Genomic DNA, 24,917 nt, shown 5'->3' on the forward strand with positions numbered 1-24,917 from the left:
CAGGGGCCTAGATCACCTTTCTTATGAGGCAAGACTACAACACCTGGGGCTTTTTAGTTTAGAAAAAAGACGACTGTGGGGAGAAATGATAGAAGTCTATAAAATCATGCATGGCGTGGAGAAAGTGGAGAGAGAGAGATTCTTTTCCCTCTCACACAACTCTAGAACCAGGGGTCACTCCATGAAATTGATTGCCAGGAGGTCTAGGACCAACAAATGGAAGTACTTTTTCACACAATGCGTTATCCACTTGTGGAACTCTCTGCCACAGGATGTGGTGACGGCCAACAACCTGGATGGCTTTAAGAAGGGTTTGGATGACTTCATGGAGGAGAGGTCTATCAATGGCTACTAGTCAGAGGGCTGTGGGCCACCTCCAGCCTCAAGGGCAGGGTGCCTCTGAGTACCAGTTGCAGGGGAGTAATGGCAGGAGAGAGGGCACGCCCTCAACTCCTGCCTGTGGCTTCCAGCGGCATCTGGTGGGCCACTGTGCGAAACAGGATGCTGGACTAGATGGGCCTTGAGCCTGATCCAGCAGGGCTGTTCTTATGTTCTTATGTACACAGCCCGGGTGGGATAAAAAGGGCTCAGGCTAGGGTTTCTTAGAAGGTTACATTAGAAATAAAACTATTTCTAAAATAGACCAGTTGTAAGGATTTACATGGCACCAAAATAAAGTAATCTAACACAGGCTAACAAACACACAGTTCCCTGGCTAAGCCTTTTCAAAGCCAAAAAGCCCTGGCTTCCTTCCCCTATTGAACTCACCCCAAACTCCAGGAAGAGAATTCAGGCTTCCTGCAATTCTGTCTCCCAAGGATCTGCAGAAGACCTTCCATGAGAGGATTCTTCAGGCTAGCTTTTGACCATGAGGCAGCAAACTCCATTGCTCCTCACTAAGCCTTCCGCTCATCTTCTCTCCTCCCCTTTCTAGCTCCTTCTGAGAACAAAGACCACCCCCTTCACTTCCTGCCACCAGGCCCTCTAGGTCCCGGTCACTGTGTGCTGAGTGGCTGATCCCCAGAGGTCACTGCCTGACAGACAGGACAGGGTTCACTTCCGGTTCACTCTTTAGGGTAAAGGAGGGGCTGATTGCTACAGATCCCTACGGAGACCAACTTGGGGATACTTAGCCCATAACTTTCTAATTTCCTTTCAACTTCCTCTTTCCATGTAGATGCAAAATTGTCCTTCAGGACCAGAGGTGTGAGGCCTGCTTCACCAAGATATGATTTTAAATAATAAGAGATATTTGCAACCCAGACATGTGCTTCAATTGGTACTAACCCCAGTTACAGCCTTAATGCTGCATTGGGCGTCGCTCTTGGCACCCCAAGGATTGTTCCAATAAATTTTGTTTGTACCAACTCTAGGGGGTGGAAATCCTTATAATTGCTCAGGTAGGCTCGATATAGTAGTTGGGCTAAATGTTTCCCTTTTTGAAGACTTGAATTGCAGTGGGAACGTAACTAGCTCCCTTCCTGGAAAAGAATCTGAGTGCCATTGCACTCTTAATATTCCTGCATAAATAGTAAGGTGATGTGCAGTTTAACAGCAAACTTAAAAAGTCAAAAGGTAAAAAAACATATTCTATAAAATATATAATTTATAGAATATGTTTTTATATAGAGAATATAGAGTGTGTGTATATATATGGTGTGTGTGTATGTATATACACACGTGGACAAATGTATTGGTATTCCTCCATGAAAAAAGAAGAACCCACAATTGTCTCTGAAATAACTTGAAACTGACAAACGTAATTGACAAACAATGCTTCTGGGAGAATGTCCTTTGGACAGATGAGACAAAATTGGAGCTTTTTGGCAAGTTTGGTCACATCAGTCAAACTTGCCAAAAAGCAGTTTTGTCTCATCTGTCCAAAGGATATCCTCCCAGAAGCATTGTGGCTTGTCCATATGCATTTTAGCAAATTCCAGTCTGGCTTTTTAATGACAAAACTGGAGCTTTTTGGCAAGTCACATCAGCTCTATGTCCACAGACAAAAAAATGAAGCTTTCAAAGAAAAGAACATCATACCTACTGTGAAACACGGAGGAGGCTTGGTTATGTTTTGGGGCTGCTTTGCTGTGTCTGGCACGGGGTGCCTTGAGTCTGTGCAGGGAACAATGAAATCTCAAGCGTACATTCTGGAGCGAAATGTACTGCCAAGTGTCAGAAAGCTCTGTCTCAGTCGTAGGTCATGAATCCTCCAACAGGATAATGACCCAAAACACACAGCTAAAGGCACCCAAGAATGGCTAAGAACAAAACATTGCACTATTCTGAAGTGGCCTTCTATGAGCCCTGATTTGAATCCTATTGGACATCTGTGGAAAGAACTGAAACATGCAGTCTGGAGAAGGTACCCTTCAAACCTGACACAGCTGGAGCCGTTTGCTCAGGAAAAGTGGGCCAAACTACCTGTTGACAGGTGCAGAAGTCTCATTGAGAGCTTCAGGAATCGCTTGTTTGCAGTGATTGCTTCTAAAGGTTGTGCAACAAAATATTAGGTTAAGGGTCCCATCATTTCTGTCCATGCCATTTTCATTTGTGTTATTATTTGAAATATTCTGTTGCATCAAAACTCTAAAGCAAAGTCTGATTTTTGTTAAATGCGGAATAAACAATGATGGGTGCCAATTACGTTCGTCAGTTTCAAGTTATTTCAGAGACAATTGTAGGTTCTTTTTTTGTGGAGGGGTACCAACACACGTACGTGTGTGTGTGTGTGTATGTATGGAGAGGGAGACTAATCTCTCTATCAGACTAATTAGGAACTCTTGCTTTAAGCTTGTGGAGATGATACTGTCCAAACACCACTGTCGTACTTGCAAAGACCTGGTGCAGATTATATTTGAAAGACCTTGAACAGATTATAATTTAGTGGAGATGTGCTTGAACAAAGCAGTTTTTAAGAATGAATGAATTGTTTTTAAAGATGTTTTTAAATTGGTGTTTATATTTGTATTTCTGTTTAATGATTTCTGTTTTTTAATTGTAAACCGCCCAGAGCCAGCTCAGAAGGGTGGTATAAAAATTGAATGAATGAATGAATAAATTGTCACTGAATTTTGCAGTACATCAATTTTGAATTAATGCTTTTATTAAGAATCTGATTTTCTCCCCCTTGGACCTGCGTATTTATGCACTCTTCAGAATCATTTTTTGGGGGGTGGGGTGGGTGTCACAAAAAAAAGATATATGCTTGCTTCTTAAATGGCTGTTATAGCCATGTATATATTTGAATAAATATAGGCAGGGATCTAAACAAATGAATTTGCACATGTATGTGTAAGTTGACATAAAAGACTTTGGAAAAGAATTGCTTAAGATATGCAAGGCCTTGCCAGATGCATGGTTTACTCATTTGAATTGCACAGTGACCACCAAACTTGTCACATACAGTAAAACTGCTCCAGCAAGCACTTAATTTGTGGAGGAATTGCTTTTGCATTCAAATAGTTAAGTTTGGTTGCTGGTAAACTATTATTTTTGTTCCCATCTAGTATAGCTGTTGAAGATCTGGGGGTGGGGTGGTCATGATTAGTTAGTGTCATAATAAACACCTATTAGATAGCCCTGTTAAGACAATATGTTGTACTATATGTCTTGCACATGTCTTTGTGTGAATGACTGTAATTGAATTCATTTTTAAAAGTTAACTCAGTTATATGCCCCTCAAATACATGGTACAGATAAGAAGTGTATGCTGTACCTGCGTTGAGCATAGTGTGTGAATAACTGCACCTGTGTACACTGTACACTCATCACATGTGAACAGGGTTCTCGCTGTGACATCTTGATTGCCGTGCCATTTTTACATTGCTTTCCTCTTGGTCCTCTCTCCCCTGCCCCTGGCTTTGGGGGCTGTGCACTTGCTCTCTCAAGTATATAGGCAAGACTGTCTTTTGGGAACATGACAAGTGCTGTTCTTTCCATTATATGGAGAATGAGATAGGGTATTTTTTGTTGTGGTGCTGAGACTTATGAGATAATTACCCAAGGGATGCATGCCTGCTTCCATTTGTATTGAATTTTCATTGGGCAGTAAAAATATATGTTTTCAAGTGTGCTACTTTGGGTGCTGCTTCTCAAAATTTTACTAGACTGCTATTGTGTTAAGTGTTTAACTATTGATCTGTTACTTTAATAATAATAATAATGTTTTGGCTTGTTCTATTACTGTTTATTTCTTGCCTTGTTTTTTTAAAATAGAAAGGCAGGATACAAATGTCTAGATATGTGTAATAGTGAAATGCCAAGAGAAAGTAATGTTACTACCTTTGTGCAAAACCTTCATCTAAAAAGACCTACAGAGGTCTTTTTAAAAGTTAAAATTTTCCCTACGATTCTGAACTTTTGCAACACTTTGAAGTAAAAGCTGAGATGTCCAGCATTTTTTAATAACATACTCTTGGGCCTGAACAAAACCTTTCCAGGCAGAATTGACATATGAATGCAGATGGAAGAAGCTAATTACTGAAGGAAAGATTTTCTGTCATAAGCTTGAAATAAATTTAAATCCATAATTGTTTGGCTGCTTCTTTTATTTAGAAGATGCTTATGCTTTTATTCTTGATTACTCAGTTTTCAGGAGAGAAAATGTATTATGTAGTACTGTATTAAAAGGTGGTTCAAAGCTTTCAGTGTATTCTGTCCTGCTAAAGCTCTTTTTAGTTAAACTAAAATATATTGTGCTAACTAGTATGGTAATTTGTGATGCTGTCTGGAGCACTTCTGAGGATAAGATTAGTCTTTCAAGTCTGCCTTTTATTTTAAACTAGCTCCCCCCACCCCACCTCCTGTACTAATAGCCACTGAATGCCAAGGGGAAAATCGAACTACAGCATCTTAAACAGTGCTTGGTTACTAACGGAATGTGTTGAGAAAGTTAACTATTCTGATTACTAAGACCCTTCAAAATTCGTTGCAGGTCGATCTTCACTCTTTCCTTTTGAAGATGGCTTCTTAGATGACAGTCATGGTGACCAGTCTTTATCATCAGGTCTCGGCTCTCCAACTCGCTGTCAGAATGGTGAAAGAGTGGAACGCTATTCTAGAAAAGTGTTTGTTGGCGGTCTGCCTCCTGACATTGATGAAGGTACTGTGAAACAGTGATGTGTACACTGGTGGGAGAAGGGGATTTATTCTCCTTTAAAAGTAGCTGACAAGTAAAACTCAACAAAACCTTACATAAAGTTCAGACTCAACAAAATATCAAGTTGTTTCTCTCTTTTGTTAGCAACACCCAAGCTGACACCTTACACCTAGGGAAGTGGAGACTAATATTCTTTCATATGGGTTTTATTAATCAAATAATAATTCTATTCAGAAATAATAAAGAGAATTTAAAGTGGGTCAACAAATTGTACCTCTTTTAGCAAATACAGAATATTGCAGGTACATTTATTTTTGGACTCCTAGCTTATTCCATCCCTTGAGACATGGGGCATGTTAAGATATTAAGTACTCAATGAAATGTCAGCTTATATTTCTAAGGCTTAGGACACATTATTACATAAAATATGCAGGATAGAAATATTCAGTTATTTTAATATTGAACTTCATTCCCAATTAAGAAAATATTCCTGGCCACCAAAAGAGAGGTGTAATGCTTATGAAAGAGGTTCAGAGACAACTTTGCCAAGTCTCCTCACTGGAGACTTTCTAACAGAGGCAGACCAAAAGACCTCCAAGATGCCTTAACACTAAAGGGTCATGGTTTTATGTATTATACTCAGGATCTACTACTGTGCTTCACCCCAACCAAAGAGGCTACTGCTTTTCAAATCTGCGTGAGAAATCTCCATATTCTGACCTAAACTGCTTCACATAAAGACCAATACACTTGACATTTGTATCTTCTGTAGGGTGTGACACCAAGAGTCTGATAAGATTTTAATGTTTCACATTCCATATCCCATGAGGAAATCAAGATGATCTTAATCTTCAAGTTACACCCTGCTTGATCATCTAATCCAAACACTTCTCTACTGTGATATTCTGCTGCAAGAGATAAATTTGGGCTAAACAGTTTGGAAGTGTACACTACATGTAGCTACCACCAAGTCATCCCTCCATCACTAGACTGAATTGCTAAGGCCCACTCCACATAGATATGGTAAATCTGTGTCTAAGTTGCACCCCTTCAGACCGCAAGTGAAGGCTCACATGATTGAATGTTCCCCAAAGATTTTCTACACAAAGCAAGTTAGATATGTAAGGAATTATTTTGTCTGAAGAAGCATCCAATCATGCATGCCCTCATCTGCAGTGTGTAGTGATATATTTGACACACAGGTTTATCAGTGCAGGGAAAACTAGACTCCGTAATTTGTGGTGGTTTGAAAAGCACAGTGCTGAAACAAAATTTTAAACCTTACACTGTTCAAATCCAGATACAGTCACCTATAACTGTGGATAATACCTTCTTATTTATTATATTTAGCGCCAACTTTCAGCAATGATGTCTAGAGAGGCAATTTTATTGGCTGAAAATAGAAGAACCTTCTGCAGGTCAGAATATGGAGGTTTCTCAGGCAGATTTGAAAAGCAGCAGGCTCTTGGATTGGGGTGAAGCACAGTAGTGGATCCTGAGTTTAATACATAAAACCATGACCCTTTAGTGTTAAGGCATCTTGGAGGTCTTTTAGTCTGCCTCAGTTAGAAAGTCTCCAGTGCAGGAGAGATCACCACTGCAGGAGGCTGACAGTTCTACTGTTGCAAAGTTCTAGCCTGAATCCGCTTCCTTGTAATTTCAAACATTGGTTGTAACTCTGCCTCCAGGAGTAACAGAGAACAAGTTCCCTATTCCCCCTGTGAAATGGCCCTTTAGATATTTGAGGATTTAAATCCCCCATTAATGAGCCCCTGGTGGCGCAGTGGTAAAACTGCCGCCCTGTAACCAGAAGGTTGCAAGTTCGATCCTGACCAGGGGCTCAAGGTTGACTTAGCCTTCCATCCTTCCGAGGTCGGTAAAATGAGTACCCAGAATGTTGGGGGCAATATGCTAAATCATTGTAAAACCGCTTAGAGAGCTCCGGCTATAAAGTGGTATATAAATGTAAGTGCTATTGCTATTGCTATTGCTAATGTCCTGTTCTCCAGGCTAAACATACCTAGCTCGTTGAGCCATTCCTCATAGGGCTTGGTTTCCAAACCCCTCACCATCTTTGTTGTCATCCTCCTGAACCTGTTCCAGTTGATCATTGTCCTTAAAATGTGATGCTTAGAACAGGGCACAGTGGCTGACGTCTTGACTATGTGCTTATATAAAAAGCAAAGTTGTATTTAAACAAGATCACATAATGGTGCTAAACAAAAATCCAGGAATTCTCACACTTGTGCGAAAATTTCATTTAAAACTGAGAAGTGCAGCAGTTGCAATACTAATCTGGAACACAAGCTCCAGACTTATTGCAAGTAATTAATGCAATAGCTTTGCACTAGCGTGGCATCCTCTCAGGAGCACTTTATTTATAAAGATGTTGGCCATTATTCCAAATGAGGTCTGATCAGTGCTGAATGAAGTGCAGTGATTACTACTTGTGTTCTGAACACTAAATCTCTATTAATATAGCCCAAGATGGCATCAGGGATGTGCACGAATCACAATTCGTGCACTGATTCAAAGTGGAGTTGGGTCACCTTTAAGAGTGAAGAGAACAGATCTGTACCTGCTCCTCCTCCACTTGCCACAGCTTCTTGCTATGACGTTGTGCTCCCCAGCACGCGGCAGCTGCATGCACATGGCCTCCACGCAGTGATTTGTGCACATCCCTAGACTGCATTAACTTGTTTAGCAACTGCATCTCACTGTTGGCTCATGTTCAACTTGTAGTCCACTAAGGCACCTAGATCCTTTTCACATGAATATACCTTGGTTATGTAACACCTGTGCCATTTTCTCTTTATTGCCTGTTTTTAAAGAAAAGGACATAGAGACAGAAGAAGAAAACCAGACATACAGGAAGAGAAAAGGAGAAATATGGGCATATAGAGTTAGGAGCAAAAGGGTGGGGAGCCCATGTTGCAAAAACTGAACTATACTGATCTTGCTGATTAAAGAAGCACTTGGGAGTATCTGGAGAAAGAATATGTTTGCCATTTGCCTTTTATATTTTCTAAAAATTGTTTTACTTATTTTTGTAGATGAAATCACTGCTAGCTTTCGAAGGTTTGGACCTCTTGTAGTGGACTGGCCTCATAAAGCTGAGAGCAAATCGTATTTTCCACCTAAAGGTAATTAGTCCAATATAAACTTTCTAGTGCAAGAAAGTGTGTGTGTGTGTATAAACAAATGTGCAGCTTTTAAAATGCTTGAAATAGTTTTAAGGTGCTACTGAATGTAGAATATAGAGCAATACCATAAAAATAAGGATGTTACTTTAATAGCATATTTTTCCGGCAATTAATTTAGAATCTCAACATGCTCAGAGGTTCTGTGTGTGAATAGGGTGGTGCTGGTGTGTGTGTGTGTGTGTGTGTGTGTGTGTGTGTGTGTGTGTGTGTCTTCTTTTGTCCTAAATAGGTGTTCTGGGTTTTCAAATCTGTAAATTCTTCCTTCTTGTGGACCTGAGGATGTCATGGCTTCACTATAGTGATATGCTAATTGTAAACTAATACTTTTGTAAAGCTAGTATTTTCAGGTGATTTACTCCATCAGTGTTCAGATGTATTCAATTTGTGTAAATCAATTTTAAATTGTGTGAATGCTAGTCTAAACAGGGCTTAATAGCCACAGGCAGAGAAATACAAATATTTTGCAAGTTGAAAATAATTTTAGCAAAATGTCAGGTTGTATTTTGGTCTCTGAGCATGAATTTTCCCCTTCCTTGAGAAGGTGCTCTACCAGTAGGAAAAGTCTGTCCTGCATTGCTGCGGCTTCTGTCTTTCCTTGATTTATGCTGAGTTTCTAGAGTGCCCATGCCTTTAAAGTGCAAGAGGATGCACATTACTGAAAACTGAACATTCCTCAGAAGTGGACACTAGGAAAAGGTATTTTGGCAGCTCCCTGTAAAACATCTACTGTCAGTAGTCATGTTCATACAGACTAGCAAAATTCAGTAACTTGCCCATTTAAATGAAGCACACTATCAGCAAATACAGCACGTCTAGTAGTTGCCAGATCCAGTTGGTGAAAAAGTCTAACACCAAAAAAGTGGAAATAGAGGACACTTTTCACCAAAAAGTCTCCACTTAGCATAAAATGTGCATGTGTTTATTGGTATTATGCATGCATATTTTGATTATTTTATTTATTTATTTATTTTACATTTTCTATCCCACTCTTCCTCCAAGGAGCCCAGAGCAGTGTACTACATACTTAAGTTTCTCCTCACAACTCTATGAAGTAGGTTAGGCTGAGAGAGAAGTGACTGGCCCAGAGTCACCCAGCAAGTATCATGACTGAATGGGGATTTGAACTCGGGTCTCCCCGGTCCTAGTCCAGCACTCTAACCACTACACCATGCTGGCTGGATTAAAAATTGGATAATTTGAGAATCAATACAGTTTACCACTGTGAAGCTGATGACCAGGTGAACTGTATGTCAGCTCACTCTGCTGTCTGGGTGCAGAGTTCTCAAGGCCCCTGCTTTTTAACCATAAATGCATCTCCTGGTTAGGTTTACCCCCCCACACACACACACAGTCCTCTGTCCTCCTCCCCCATGGGTCACCCAGCCTGTTCTCCCCGGCCAGGCCAGCAACCTCACCTCTTGGCACGAGGCAAGGTAGCCAGCTAGCTACTAAGTCAGCCTCTTTACATGCTGGTACGATGGGGCATGCATGGTCTCCCACTTGCTTGCTGTTCTCTATGATTACAACACTTATATAGCACTTTCCAGCAGAAGGTTCACAGTGATTTTAACATTTTTTAAATAAAAAAAGATGCTCCCCTGTCCCTAAAAGACCCACAATTTAAAAAGGCATGCGAGGTAACACCACCGTTTGCCACGGAAGGAATGCTGTGCCTGGGTGGGATAGGGCCAGTTGCTCTCCCCATGATAAATAGAAGAGAGTCACCACTTTACAAGGTGCTTTTTTACTTAGCAGGGGCAGCTGCTAATTGAGTAAAGTTAGCAACTGTGAACTTCTCATTGCTACCACCACCACCACTGCCACGTGAAGGAAGCAAGCTGCACCTGCCAGGCCACCTATTTGTGCTTCTGCATCAAAGGGCTTTGCAACTTGCCCCTGAAGCATAACCTCCACTGTGGCTTCCCCACTGGATGGATGGTCAGTAGGAAGGGGAACCAGGCAGAGGAAGAGAAGATGCTCATGAGAACAAAGTGCTCTGAGTGAATCAAATGTTCCAACTGTTCTCCAGAACTTCGGACACCACAAAACATGCAAAAAAAAGTTGTTCGATCTCAGAAAGAATCACATATCCTTTATAAAAGTCCCTAGTAGGCAACCCTATCTAGGAGTGATTACATTTTTCTCCTGGTTGCTTTTCAGACTAAGAACATAAGTACAGCCCTGCTGGATCAGGCCCAAGGCCCATCTAGTCCTGCATCTTTTTTCGCACAGTGGCTCACTAGATGCCGCTGGAAGGCACAGGCAGGAGTTAAGGGCATGCCCCCTCTCCTGCTATTACTCCCCTGCAACTGGTACTCAGAGGCATCCTGCCTTTGAGGCTGGAGGTGGCCCACAGCCCTCCGACTAGTGCGTAGATTGCCTATATACCGTCCATGCTAATATTATTCCCCCCTTCAAGCTTCATTTTTCCAAAAATGAAAATGTTTGTGTGAGCTTTCTGAACGGCACTCTCCTTGCTCATACTAACTAAGCCAGCGTGGTGTAGTGGTTAGAGTGCTGGACTAGGACCGGGGAGACCTGAGTTCAAATCCCCATTCAGCCATAATACTTGCTGGGTGACTCTGGGCCAGTCACTTCTCTCTCAGCCTAACCTACTTCACAGGGTTGTTGTAGGGAGAACCTTAAGTATGTAGTACACCGCTCTGGACTCCTTGGAGTAAGAGCGGGATAAAAAATGTTATAATAATAATAATAATTTCTCAGTTAAGAAAAACCGCTGCTGTGAATATTCAACAAGAACATGTGGGTCAATAACATGAAAAAGGGAGCACGTTGATTTGAACAGAGGCCTTAGTTTCTTTTGTCTTGAGCATTGCTTGCAGATAACTATTTTATATTTTTATCAGAAGTCTAAGTTAAAAGCAATTTCTGCTTAATTAGATTACTTCTAATTTTCCTTACTATCTTATATACAGAATTATGACTGATCTATAAAAGGCCTAATTGTTAGTTTGAAGTGTTCTACATTTGGAGAGGCTAAGCCAGCACTTTGTCACACTTTTTAAAATGTTCTGGAGCAAGATTTATTTTAACATAAGACAAGGGAACAGTCTTCCTATTTTTATCGTGGTTCTAATACGGGAAACAGCTTTCAAAGCCACTGCCAGTTGCCCTGAATGTCTGACTGAAAGTGCTAAACAATATTTAGTCACAACTGTTCCAGATTATTTATAACTGGCTTCTGAACTGTCAGGACTTTCAGCATAAACTCTGCAATGTTGTTGTTCTAGGATTTGTTGGTCAAGTAAACTTGGGATAAGTACTTAATTGACAAGTACCAGTAGTATTTTGTCCATTCACACAAGAACATGCACCCATCTGTACAGGCATCAGTATTAAAAGTTCTGGAAACAGACTCCAACCCTTTTTCTTTTACTTCTCCACCTTGGTATCAGACTGACTAAAACATAATCTTGCCAGTACTCCTTGATTTCAACTGTCAATGAGCTTACTGTGGCTATTTTTAATATAAGCTGTTTTGATAAGTATTTCATTTTCTGATGGCTTATGAAAACCTTAAAATGTACTTCATCAATTTTACAATAATTGTGCAATACTGTGATTTTCACATCTGTTGTCTAGGCTGTCACACAGAAGAGGGCAAGGACTTATTTCCTGCTGCTCTAGAAGGCAGGGCTAGATCTAATGGATTTGAGTTACAACAGAAGGATAGATTTTAATGGAACATTGGAAGAACGTACTTGATGGCAAGCGGAGTTTGACATTGGAACTGACGTATATGGAGGCAGTTCTCGCTTACTGGTAATCTTCAAGCAGAGGCTGGACAGTCATCAGTGCTCTATCTCTGGATTTCCTGCATTGAGCAGGGATTGAACTATGAGGCTTGAAGGACCTCCAACTCTGATATTAACATCCATTATTAGTTATTGACACCTTCCCAATTCCTTATGTGATGGGGAAATTCTGTACCTTAATGGCAGAAAGACAAGTGCAGCTTCTTATTTGTTGCAGCACTTGGTACAAAAAGTTATATCTCATGATGAGCTTCTGCATGCTACCAGCAGTTAACTCTTTGGGTTAGGGTTTGGAACCTTAGCAAAGGTCTGCTTATCTTCTAAGTCTGTGTACTCTGAATTTCCTCCTCAGTTTTGCAAAAAATGTCATTAAGAAAATCTTTAGTTATGAGAGTTGCTGGGAAACCTTTTCACAAGGCCTGCTGTGCTCCACTGAGGTTAGTGGCTCAGTGTTGCTTCAAGTGTGCATGTATTTACATTTTCAGTTGGCGGTGTCTTTGTAACTACTTCTAACCTTTTTTTTTTTAACCATTACCAGTCCAATAATTATGATTGCAAATTAGTCATAGAAAGAATACTCCTTGACTTTCCCACCAGGAAAAATCAGGAGTAGTTGACATAGTTGCCTGAGCTGTACTAGATGAAAAGGCTACAGCATGGGTCTTTGTCCTCTAGGAAAGCAAATCTACTTATTAGGCTTGAGATCAGCTCAGCCAGGGAGTCTGCTGTGCAACAGGACAGTCAATCCCTAGTCTTTTGGGATTCCCAACACTAGGAACACACAATAAGAGTTGGTGAAAGTTTACACTGGAAACCTGGCAAAAAAAAAAAAAAAGAATATTTACAGATGACTGACAGCCGCTCTCCCTTGTGAGTGATGCTGTACTGAAAGCCAGGCCAGAAACCAAAGCCTCTAGTATCACCCAATCAGGATTGATTAAGTGCCATCAAGTCCATGTTGACTCTTAGCAACCACATAGATAGATTCTCTTCAGGATGATCTGTCTTCAATTTTGCCTTTAAGGTCTCTCAGTGGTGCATTCATTGCTGTCGTAATCGACTCTATCCACCTTGCTGCTGGTTGTCTTCTTCTTCTCTTTCCTTCAACTTTTCCCGGCATTATAGACTTCTCAAGGGAGCTGGGTTTTCACATAATATGTCAAAAGTATGATAGTTTGAGCCTGGTCATGTGTGCCTTGAGTAAGAATTCTGGATTGATTTGTTCTATGATCCATTTGTTAGTTTTCCTGGCTGTCCATGTATCCTCAAAAGTCTTCTCCAGCACCAAAGTTCAAAAGCATCAATGCTTTTTCTATCTTGCTGCTTCAAAGTCCAGCTTATTCATCCATAGAGTGTCACGGGAAAAACAATTGTCTGAATAGATAATGCATATTGGGCATTAGCTTCCTCCACCACCAAATTGAAGAAAATGGCTGTTAAATTTGCCACCATCAAGGAGTTCACTAGCTGCAGTCAGCTTAAATGTTCCATTTAAATAACTCCAGCCTGATTTGTACCATGGGGGTATTGGAAGGAATCAATGCTCTAAAGTTGCTCAGGTTTCGTCCCTCATTCTCTTTCTCCACCATGCCCATCACCCCCAGCCCACTTATTGCTGAGCAAATTGAAGGCAAAATCCTGAATAATAGCCTATCCATGCTATATATAGTAGGAGAATATCCAAATCATCTGCTTTCACCAGATTTAGTTAATTCCTACCTCTGTGTATCTGTTTTGGATACCTTGCTCTCCTCTCCGCCTAGTGGGTGTTTGATGCTCCATCCTGCTTTTCATCTTCTCTTTTCCCTTGGGCTTATTTTACCAGACTTCTCTATCCCTTAGCACTCTTTCAGGTATGAGCTCTGCTGCTGCTCTTCCATCTGTTCCCTGCTGCAGGGCTTGGTAACTAAAAAATACCCCCCAAAATGCCCTTCCATGTTCAAATTCTTAACCTTACACCAATCAAGTGGTCTTATCTGCTGGTGTATAAAATATATTGATATCCTCCGGGGAACTTAAGTCTTTTGTTTAGATACATAAAAGCAACTAGACTTGCCTGCCCACAGAGCTACCCCTTTTAAAACACCTTCCAAGGGTCACTGCTCCTGAGGCTCTGTGGAGTCATTGTTAGTGTTTACTAGCAGTGTGCTCCTGTGTTGTTGGTTTTTTAAATAAAACTCTTCATGGATTTCTCAAGTATCAAAGCAAAAAAGGACGACACAGATTCTGATGGTGTAGTGATTGCTTACACAGATGGCACAGTTGTGAATACTGTCTGAGTCCAGCACTCAGACGTGTGGTTCTGGTTTAGCTGTGCTCTTGGCCGTGGCACTGGACCTTAAAACACCTTGTGAAATGAAAGGCTGGTTCTTCAGCCATTTGATGGATCGCCCTTTGTGTGCAACAAAACCTCTATTGCTACTTCTGTCCACATCAGATATTGTATGCAAGACTGCTGTTTCTGATCTCCCAAGATGTTTAAAGCATTGGTTTCATTAACATTTTACTCGCTCTGTGTTTTGAAATGTGATGTATTTTTGTTGGCACCATCCATCATCAACCATCTTGCCAAAGTGTTTTTTTTTTTTTAAAGGGAAAGTAAAGCCAAAGTAGAATTGTTGGTTTGAAAATACTTAGAATGTTTTGTATGTTTGAGGATTCTAGCAACCACGTTTTGTTCCAGTTGTAGAATTTGAGTAGTGTTCAAGGGCAGCTCTCTTTAGTACACTGCAGTAATGGAGCAGAGAAGCTATCGAAGCATCTGTTAGGAGTTGTGCATGAAGTTTTGGGAAGGCTTTGGGTCTTTGATTTCGGCCCCCAGTGCTACGGCCAAATGTATATAGCTAGACTCACACAGAGCCTGAATCCTCCCCCGTGCCGACTCCTTTCCAAATACAAAATTGAAGGTATCCTGGTTTGCTAAATGATAGTTGTCTGTGACACCTGAACTGGGAAATTATCTTACGCATACCACATTCCTGGGATGGACATTATTGGAAGACAGTCTGGATACTTGCAATTTAGCTAGGCATTCAAGGAGAGGAGAAAAGAGTGGGAGAGTATGGGCTCAACATTTTTCCCCAGGTCCAATAAACTAGTTCGTTGGACTGGCTTTTGCATTCAGCCTACTTGTACTTGCTGCTACTACACTACTGCCCTGCTTGCTCCTTCTGCAGGTGTTGGCATGTTTGCTGTAGCTTTCTTTTGCATAAGCACATGCACACACATTTCAAGAGACCTAGCTACCTTAAGTGGCACAGCGGGGAGATGCTTGACTAACAAGCAGAAGGTTGTTGGTTTAAATCCCCACTGGTACTATATCGGGCAGCAGTGATATAGGAAGATGCTGAAAGGCATCATCACATACTGCATGGGAGGAGGCAATGGTAAGCCCCTCCTGTATTTTACCAAGAAAACCACAGGGCTCTGTGGGTGCTAGGAGTCGAAATTGACTCAACGGCACTTTTTAACTTAACTTACCTTCCAAATGAGATGCGACTAGCCCATAGGCAGTGTGTGACAGTGAGTCTCTAATGCTGTATTTTCATTTGGTAGTTAAAGGAAATCTCGGAAATAGTAGTGACCAGTCCAGAACATACTTAATTGTTTCTGTTTTATTCTTGGTTGCTGAGAGGTTAGAACTCAATTTCTGAGACTTGAAGGTAAGGAAAAGAAGGCAGCGAGCATCCAGTTGTTTTGGAGAATTGTTTCAGAAGTCCTGAAAAGGCACATGCAATAGTCCTTTGTGTTAGAATTGTACTATTTTAGGCTGCAGTCGTGAGGATGTGTTAGAATGTTTCCCAGTATTAAAAACTAAACATAGCTGCATAGCTATTAACATACAAACAGGCAGAAGATTTTCCCAATTTGCCTCTTTAGGAAAAATATGGTTTGACCTGGGCAAAATGGCAACAGAAGTGTTGCAATTCAAAATCCAAGCACAGGATCAGTGTTGCAACATGGTGTGTTGCTCATAAGTGTAACTAACAGAACATGGCTGATATCTCGGAGTTCAGTTTTTGAGTAATGAAGGTGTGCCACTACATTATGTAATATAATACAGTGCTGCATGCTATTGAAGAATTGGTTGCAAAGCATACCAAGTTAAGTGATATTTCTAAAACCAGTCAGCCTTGACTGAAGTCTTCTAAAGGGCAGCTGTGTGGGGTGGGTGGTGGTGACGGGGAGAGGGCACCTTTAAAAGTAGATTAAGGTTCGGCTGCCACTCCTCGAAGCCCCCCTGGCACAGCCCAAGCACACAACGCTCCCCCCAGCAACTCGCCTGTGTGGTGGCCACCCTTTAGAAGACTTTTCAAGGATGCTCCCACCCCTTTGCTTGTAAAGGGGAATCATCACCAGATTCCTCTTTACAAGCATAGCCCCTCGAACCACCAAACCATTCCAGTCGCATGGACTGGACCAGTCTGTTGGTTTGACTGAACTGATTCACGGACCAGCGGTTTGAAATTCGGTCTGAATTGAAACTGAACCTTAAATTTCAATTTTTGCACACCTCTAATCTATAATCAACCTGCTGTACTTGCAGAGAATGCCTCAGAGGCAAGATGCCTCTAAATACTAGTTGCAGGGGAGTAGCAGTAGGAGAGAGGGTATGCCCTCAGTTCTTGTCTGTAGGCTTCCTAGAGGTATGGTGGGCCACTGTGTGAAGCAGGATGCTGGACTAGTTAGGCCTTGGGCCTGATCCTGCAGGGCTTTTCTTAAGTTAAGTTCTTATGCTTTGCCTTAATGAGCATCCTAATGTCTACATCCTGTTTCAGAACAGACTGCATATCATAAGTAGTAGGGCAAAACTGAGTACAGATTTGGTTGTAGAGCATTTACTGATGTGTTCTCTGAAAGACTGGGAGACCTGACCCATGATAGCGGGTTTGCAGAAATGCAGGGCATCGTGGTAGCCATCAGTGCCAGTATGCTCTGAATAAAATCTAGCTATGTAAGTGTACACTGGTATTTTTGTTTTTTCAAGACAATCGTGTAAATGAGGCTTGAGAAATGATGACACAGAAGGTTTTGAACTACTTAAAGCCCATTGCACCATTTTGTCCCAATACTTTATTACATATGTCAGAATTCAAAGCCTACATTATTCTAGAGATTGCTGATAGTAGCCAAGGCACATGAAATGAATGCTGAAGACATGCTACAGCATGAACTATGTTTCTTTGCTAGCTTTATTACAGTCATGCAGCATGCTACACAAAGCTGATAAGCCACAGTTAGCACATAGTATTACAATATGTTCAGTTGAAATATGAGGCTGTGGAATTAAACAGAGGTGTGTGTGTGTGTGTGTGTGTGTGTGTGTGTGTGTGTGTGTTTTAAATGGAGAATCACTACTTAATCATGTTTCATGGTGTAAGAGCAATACTTATGAAACCATTGCAAAGTGGTATGCTAGCTTCATGGTGAAGGATTATGGATTATGACTATTACCGTAGGTTATTATTTATTTATTTGTTTTATTGAAATTTTTATACCAGCATACCATTTAGATATGCCAACACATCACTGAACAAAGATAAGTGCTGTAACAATACACACATGTGCACACCCACACTTGTAAGTCATACAGTGGACTTGGCTCTTGATGTGACTTTTGTGGGCCAAAAAGATTCTTTCCTGTTGAATGATGAGCAACAGATGATTCTGCTCATAGCACAGGAATTAATGCAACAGGGTGTGTTGTCTGTCATGCTCATTGTGATGCAGATATTGATATAGCTACAGCTGCAGTTGAACCATCTGAAATATGTACACCTCCTCTGATTGGATATCAGTCTGCTAATTCTCCTTTTGTATTACAGCTGCTAAACTGATTTAAAACTGTACTGTTGCAGTAACATTAGTAACATGTTTCTTCAACATGAAGTAACGTGTTTCTTCAACATTTGACATTTATAGTGTTCAGTACAATCTACTGTTATGACTAACTGGCCATTGGGACATTATCAAGTTGAAAAATAAAAAGATTATTAAGAAATTACAAGAAATTGATAATTGGCAGATAGCTGCTATTTTGAAATGCAAATTTAAGGGTGTGTTGATACTTGGATTTTTCTTCTTTTTGACATGCTAATTGGTTATAATTTCCGACGAGAATACACTATCAAAATGCTTTTGTCAATTTGCCCAGGTTCGGTGCCTCTTTTCATATCTTTCCTAGATTGAACTGGTATTCACAGCATGAAAAATGTGAAATGAGTAAAAATGAGAGAAACAGAGGAATGGAATGGCAAGACAGAGTTGGAGATGTGGGATATTCCTTCATTAAATGAATAAGAAAGAACTAGTGTTGCCTGGAATAAGACAGCAAATGGCTGTTGCCTTGTCCTTCCTATCGAGATGAGAGTCAACATGGTGTAGTGGTTAGAGTGCTGGACTAGGACCGGGCAGACCCGAGTTCAAATCCCCATTCAGCCATAATACTAGCTGGGTGACTCTGGGCCAGTCACTTCTCTCTCAGCCTAGCCTACTTCACAGGGTTGTTGTGAAAGAGAAACTCAAGTATGTAGTACACCGCTCTGGGCTCCTTGGGCGGGATATAAATGTAATAATAATAATGAGAATAATAATATTGAAACTGCTATTCACAGTGTGAATATTATGAGTAGAATGCAGAGCAAATAGGGTGTTGTATTATAATTTCCAGCCATAGTGCTTTAGGGAAGAATGCTTCATGCCAGACAATCTGAGATCAACCAGTTTTACTGCAGTTTTAAAGCACTTGGATTCAGTTCATACACTCTGCTTTCAGGCAATCATGAAATTGCTGCATCATCTCTCAAGGACACAAGAGTGAGCTAGATCCAAAAGGCAATCTGTTATGCTGTATTATTTCTGGTTTACACAGTCAGACAGGTGTTATTGACTGGTTTGTTTTATCCAGACATCGAGTCCTTCCCAAGGACCTGGGATGGCTGAATTTTATTGTCAATGTTGTTATTGTTATAGATATCATCGCAGAATATAAGCTGTTCCCAGTAAAGCTGCTTTTTGTAATTGGCTGATGGTGATTTCTGTGGCCCCTATGGTGTTGAGGTGCTCTTCAAGGTCTTTTGGAACTGCACCCAGGGCGCCAATTACCACTGGGATTATTTTGGTCTTTTTCTGCCACAGCCTTTCAATTTCAATTTGTAGATCTTTGTATTTGGTGATTTTTTCTATTTCTTTTTCTTCTATTCTGCTATCCCCTGGTATTGCTATGTCGATTATTTCAACTTGTTTTTCTTTCTTCTCGACTACAGTTATATCTGGTGTATTGTGTGGCAGATGTTTGTCTGTTTGTAGTTGGAAGTCCCATAATATTTTTACATCTTCATTTTCTTCAACTTTTTCAATTTTATGGTCCCACCAATTTTTGGCTATAGGTTGCTTGTATTTTTTGCAGATGTTCCAGTGTATCATCCCTGCTACCCTGTCATGCCTTTGTTTGTAGTAAGTCTGTGCGAATCTTTTTACAACAGCTCATTAGGTGGTCCACTGTTTCATCTGCTTCTTTACAAAGGCGGCACTTGCTGTTTGTTGTGGATTTTTCGACTTTTGCTCTTATTGCATTTGTTCTTAGTGCCTGTTCTTGCTCAGCCAGTATTAAACCCTCTGTTTTTCTTCAAGCAACCATTCTTAAGCCATTGCCAGGTCTTGGTGATGTCTGATTTTCCACTTATATTGTGCAAATATTGACCATGCAGTGGCTTATTTCTCCATTTTTCTGCTCGGTTCTTGACTTGTTCTTTCTTGTAGGCCTGCTTTGTTTCATTGGTGTTGAATAGTTTCTCGTTCTTGATCATTTTAAGTGCATCTTCTTCACTGTCCTTGATATATTCTTCAAGGCCTCTTTTCTCCTCCTCTATTGTTTGATGGGCTTGCAGCATTCCTCTTCCACCTGAGCTGCGAGGGAGGTATAGCCTATCGACATCACTGCGGGGGTGCAGAGCGTGATTGATGGTCATGATTTTCCTGGACTTACGATCTAGCGTCTCTAGCTCTGCCGCCCTTCCAAAAATAGCTCAGGGCAGTTTACACAGAGAAATAATAAATAAATAAGATGGCTCTCTGTCCCCATAGGGCTCACATTCTAAAATTGCAACAGTATTGCAACAGTTCAAGGCTTGCCCTAGATCTTCCAAATAGTTCCCTGTTCTTTGCACTTAACAAAAGGGCCAATAGACATAGCAGAGACACTCACTAAACTTGCAGTTGAACTTAGGGTGCTTTCTACTAAATCAGACCATTGGTCCATCTAGTTCAGTATTGTCTATACAGACTGGCAGTGGCTTCTCCAAGGTTGCTGGCAGGAGTCTGTAACCAAGGGAGGAAACTTGGAACTAGACTTGTAAAAGAATGCATTTAATAGAATGGGTAGATTTCATTCTCCAATGCATTTAATAGAATGGGTAGAATAATTCTCTGAAATATTCTTTCCTATTCTAAATAATGGAGAATATTATTTTTCAAGTCTACTCGGAACCTTCTGCATGCAATAATGCAGATGCTCTTTCCAGAGCGGCTCCATCCCCTAAGGGGACTATCTTACAGTGCTTGCATGTAGTCTCCCACTCAAATGCAAACCTGGACAGACCCTGCTTAGCAAAAGGGACAATTCATGCTTGCTACCACAAGAGCAAACTCACTCTTTATGAAACTTATTACTTGTATATTTTGTTGTTCTTTTTGCTCACTTGAGTGCCAGATACACTGGTGGCACTGGCTAGATAGTAGTAATAAATAGACTAGAACTGAAGATCAATTTTTTAATTTAAAAAGAAAATGAAAAAAATGAGTTTTGAAGAAGACTCTGCTATAAATGAAAAAAAAAAACAACCAACAACCATTAGTATGCATTGGATTTCTGTTTTTGGACATTGGAAGTTTCTCTAACAAATCTGACAAATTATGTAAACTGTCTAGCTATTTCTGAATTAACTCGTTTCTCAGTTTTGGGTTTTTTTTAGCGTAGTTAGTAGAAAACCTGCATGCTACTGTGAATAGTAGCATAGTTCATATTTGCTCATCAAAATCTAATTTGTATGTGCTTTTAGTTGCTTGTTCATTTGACTTTTACAAATGCTATTTTTATATTGGGTTGAATATCACATCTGAACTTTTTAGTATGTCTCTGGTTTATATTCTATTGCAAATTGCTATGGATTGTATTACAGTTCAGTTTGAAGTTTTGAAATGGCTGTGACCTTTGAAAGAAGAGCCACCTTACAAATTTATTTAATGTGGCTAAGGGCAAAATTTTGATCAAAACAGTGCTCAGAAAACATATTCCACTAATGTGTTATGAATTCAGGTTTCTTTAAATGTATTGTATGCTGGAAAGATTAATTGGTTGCCATCAAAATTTGTTTAGTATATGTATTTGGTTGGGATCCAAAAAGCTGCTTAAACTCATGTAAGGGATTGTAGTCATCCAGTGGAATATTTTACTTTGAACAGCGGACTTTCATGTTACCTTAAAAACTGCTTTTGAAACTACTGTCGCTTTCACAATCAATATGCCTTGCAGCATAAGGGGCCGCTGTTGGATCACACAAAAGCTGCAGTGTTTTTGTAGTTTGAGTCTTACCTCTAGAATGCTAGTAGTCTCTTACTTGGGTTGTTGAGCATGTTCAGTGGGGTTCTTCCTCAGTTTGTGAGCTGTGAGCCACAAGATGGATACTGCCTGAAGTGTGTGCTCTTGTAAACTCCTTTGTTAATAAAAACAAGACTAGACCAGATGTGGTGGCTGTTCAATCAATCAATCAATGGTGGCTATACGTTACATTACAAAAACCAAATCTAAAACTTCTTTGGACTCTTGTAGGACTAGTTTCATGGTAATTTGGATTGTGGCCATAGTCTAAAATTCAAATCTAGCAAGTAGATACAGGTTTTTATTCACGTTAGACCCTTGATATGCCTTCTCTGTAAGGTGTCACACTGTCATATCTCCTAACTCCCATAAGCAGGCAGGCTGCCACATTCTGAACCAACTGAAGTTTCCAGATCATCTGCAAAGGCAACCCCAGGTAGAGCACATTACAGTAATCCAGACAAGAGATGACAAGGGCACGAGTTACCATTGCCAATGCCTGCTGGTCGATATAGGGCTGCAACTGGCAGACCAGCCGTAGCTGGGCAAAGGCACCTCTGGCCACGGCCTCCACTTACTGCTTGAGCAGGAGCCTTATTATTTGTTAAATATTATTGCATTGATATTCCTAAAACCTCATCATTATTGTAAATAGATTTTGTGTTTAATATGCTTGCAAGTCCCTGTGCAGGGTCAAAAGTTCATGGCTTCTGCTGAAGCAAGGTTCGGTTAAAGATGGTGCAATTTTGGAGGAAAAGGGAGCTTTGATTTAATTGGTTGCATTTTGTAAAATGGAGGGAACTTAAGTTGTACTGATTGGGTTGTTCTTTAAAAATGGTTAGAGAAAAAAATGTGTATATATAGGAGGCTGTTTTAGCAGAGAGAGTCTGAAGACACCAGCAGCTTTCCCAGAAAGCAGGCTTTATCGTGAGTTTTCTGCAAGGCTTGACTGTGAGTTCAAATTTACTGGGGTGGGGGGGGAGATGCAAACAGTGGATTTTTTTACCCAGATATATATTGGGCTAAACTCTAATGGGCAATGAAAAACCTGAATTGTGTGTGAAGTTCTCCCTGATAGCTCACAAGGACTTCAGGGTAAATTTGGCCAATATGTGAACACACATCCTCCATTCCAGAGGAGGGATTCAAGCAGTTGCATTAAGCTTTTGCTAGCCAATTGTAGTGATCAGCCACAGACTATCCCCTCCTCTCACCTAAAGAGTTAAATGGCAGTGATCCCTGTCCTGACTGCAGGCGGGTGAAACTCCAGGGATCAGCCAATCAACACACCAGGTGGGTGGGAGCTAGAGCACATTGGGAGGAAGAGAAGAGTTGCTTTGTTAGAAAGAAGCAGGCTGAGGGTGAGGGCAGGATGTGTGGGCACGGATGATGGCTGAGGAAGGAACTACAGATCCTTGACAGACAGGACTGCAGGAAGCTTGATTCTCATCGGATGGTGGGTGAGTTTTTAAGGAAAAGAGGATTCAGCCAAGGGAACAGTTTTAGTTAGATTTTGCATTAGAAACTTATATTTCTTTTGTGTGCTTTGTAAATCCCTGATACTGTTCTAGGTTGGTTTATCTTTAAGTTTTTAAAGGTGCTTTTGTATTTTCTTACATCCATGTTCTTTGCAACTGGGTAACCATGATTCTTAAAATGTTGCCCCAATATCATGTGGGATACTTTTTGAGGTATTCTTGTAACTACTGAGTATTTTTACCTGTAACTAAAAGCTGGGAGAGCCTCAGACTTAAGCAGTCTATAGTATTTGAATAAAGTTTTTTCTTTTTTCTTTGCATTTTGCAAGCCTCTCAGTGGATTTTTAACACAGGAAAGGGAGAGGCGGGAAGGGGGTTTATCTGGTGCAACATGCCTAATACATCCAGCAACTACCAGTTTTCTCATGATATGTAAGCTTGCACATGGAAGGTTTTTGTATACTTTTCCAATAGCAAAAGGAGAGTTTCCCTTTGGGATTTCCACCTAAGACCGGGGTGGGTGTGGGTTAAATACTGTCGATAATTGGGTGATGGTAGCAGCCTAGATCCTACCAAGATTATAGGAAAGTCTTAGGAATAGCCTTTGCCTTGCAGGGATGAGTCAGCATTTCTATTCCTCATGTGGGCTTGCTCTGAGGCAAAGGCTACAACAATAAACAAGCAAAAACTTTTTGTTGTTGTTGGTCATTCACAAACTGACTGATCACTAAGTGTGCAGACTACAAAGTGAATAATTCTGAATGTCTGACGTTTCAACATTAGATTTAGTTGAATCCAGAGGGATTTAAGAATATAAGAAAAACCCTGCTGGATCAGGCCCAAGGCCTATCTAGTCCAGTATCCTGCTTCACACAGTGGCCCACCTGATTGATTGATTGACTGACTGATTGATTTCTATATTGCCTTTCCAAAAATGGCTCAGGGGGGTTTACACAGAGGAATAATTAATTAATTAATTAATTAATTAATTAATTAATAAGATGGATCCCTGTCCCCAAAGGGCTCACAATCTAAAAAGAAACATCAGATAGACACCAGCAACAGTCACTGGAGGTACTATGCTGGGGGTGGATAGGGCCAGTTACTCTCCCCCTGCTAAATAAAGAGAATCACCACATTAAAAGGTGCCTCTTAGCCAAGTTAGCAGATGCATCTGGGAAGCCTACAGGCAAGAGCTGAGGGCATGCCCTCTCTCCTACTGCTACTCACCTGCAACTTGTATCTAGAGGCATCTTGCATCTGAGGCTGGATGTGTTCTATAGCAGGGTTTCTTAACTTTGGGCCTCCAGATGATGTTGGACTACAACTCCCATCATCCTCAGCCACAAAGGCCATGTCTGGGGATGAAGCAAGTTGTAGTCCAACAACATCTGGGGGCCTAAGGTTAAGAAAACCTGGTCTATAGCTCTCAGACTAGTAGCCATTGATAGGCCTGCCCTCCATGAGTTTATCTAAACCCCTCTTAAAGCCATCCAGACGGTTGGCTGTCACCACATCTTGCAGCAGAGAATTACATAGGTTGATTATACATTGTGTGAAAAGGTACTTCCTTTTCATGGGATGGCCCCTGGATCTGGATCGAGATCCGTCGACAGCCATAAGAATGAGTTCTGTGCCTGTGCAGGAAACCCACGGTAGCCATGCCTCAGCTTCCTGAGGCGTCCAAGCCCCACCCCCATGCACAGCGTGCTACTTAAGGGCAGGCTGGACGTGACATCCCTCAGTTCTTTTCCGAACGCC

At 40.9% G+C, this 24,917-nt stretch overlaps 1 protein-coding gene and 1 long non-coding RNA gene across 12 annotated transcripts in view; one reads left to right on the forward strand and one right to left on the reverse strand.

Moving 5' to 3' along the window:
* LOC128351758 (uncharacterized) overlaps nt 1–937 on the reverse strand; it is a 55,816-nt gene extending 54,879 nt beyond the window's left edge. The window contains exon 1 of the long non-coding RNA XR_008320022.1: nt 769–937. This is a non-coding gene — a long non-coding RNA (uncharacterized LOC128351758). The remainder of the gene's footprint in view (nt 1–768) is intronic.
* The window catches only part of CPEB3 (cytoplasmic polyadenylation element binding protein 3), a 139,988-nt gene that overhangs the window by 91,424 nt on the left and 23,647 nt on the right, over nt 1–24,917 (forward strand). For all 11 annotated transcript variants that reach the window (XR_008320020.1, XM_053311560.1, XM_053311558.1 and 8 more), the window contains 2 exons: nt 4,937–5,104; nt 8,155–8,244. Coding sequence is in view for 10 of the 11 variants with exons in the window: in XM_053311560.1 (XP_053167535.1) it covers nt 4,937–5,104; nt 8,155–8,244 (258 nt within the window). In the remaining variant the exon portion in view is untranslated. The remainder of the gene's footprint in view (nt 1–4,936; nt 5,105–8,154; nt 8,245–24,917) is intronic.

The sequence above is a fragment of the Hemicordylus capensis genome, chromosome 3, assembly GCF_027244095.1.
Source record: "Hemicordylus capensis ecotype Gifberg chromosome 3, rHemCap1.1.pri, whole genome shotgun sequence".
Lineage (NCBI taxonomy): Eukaryota > Metazoa > Chordata > Lepidosauria > Squamata > Cordylidae > Hemicordylus > Hemicordylus capensis.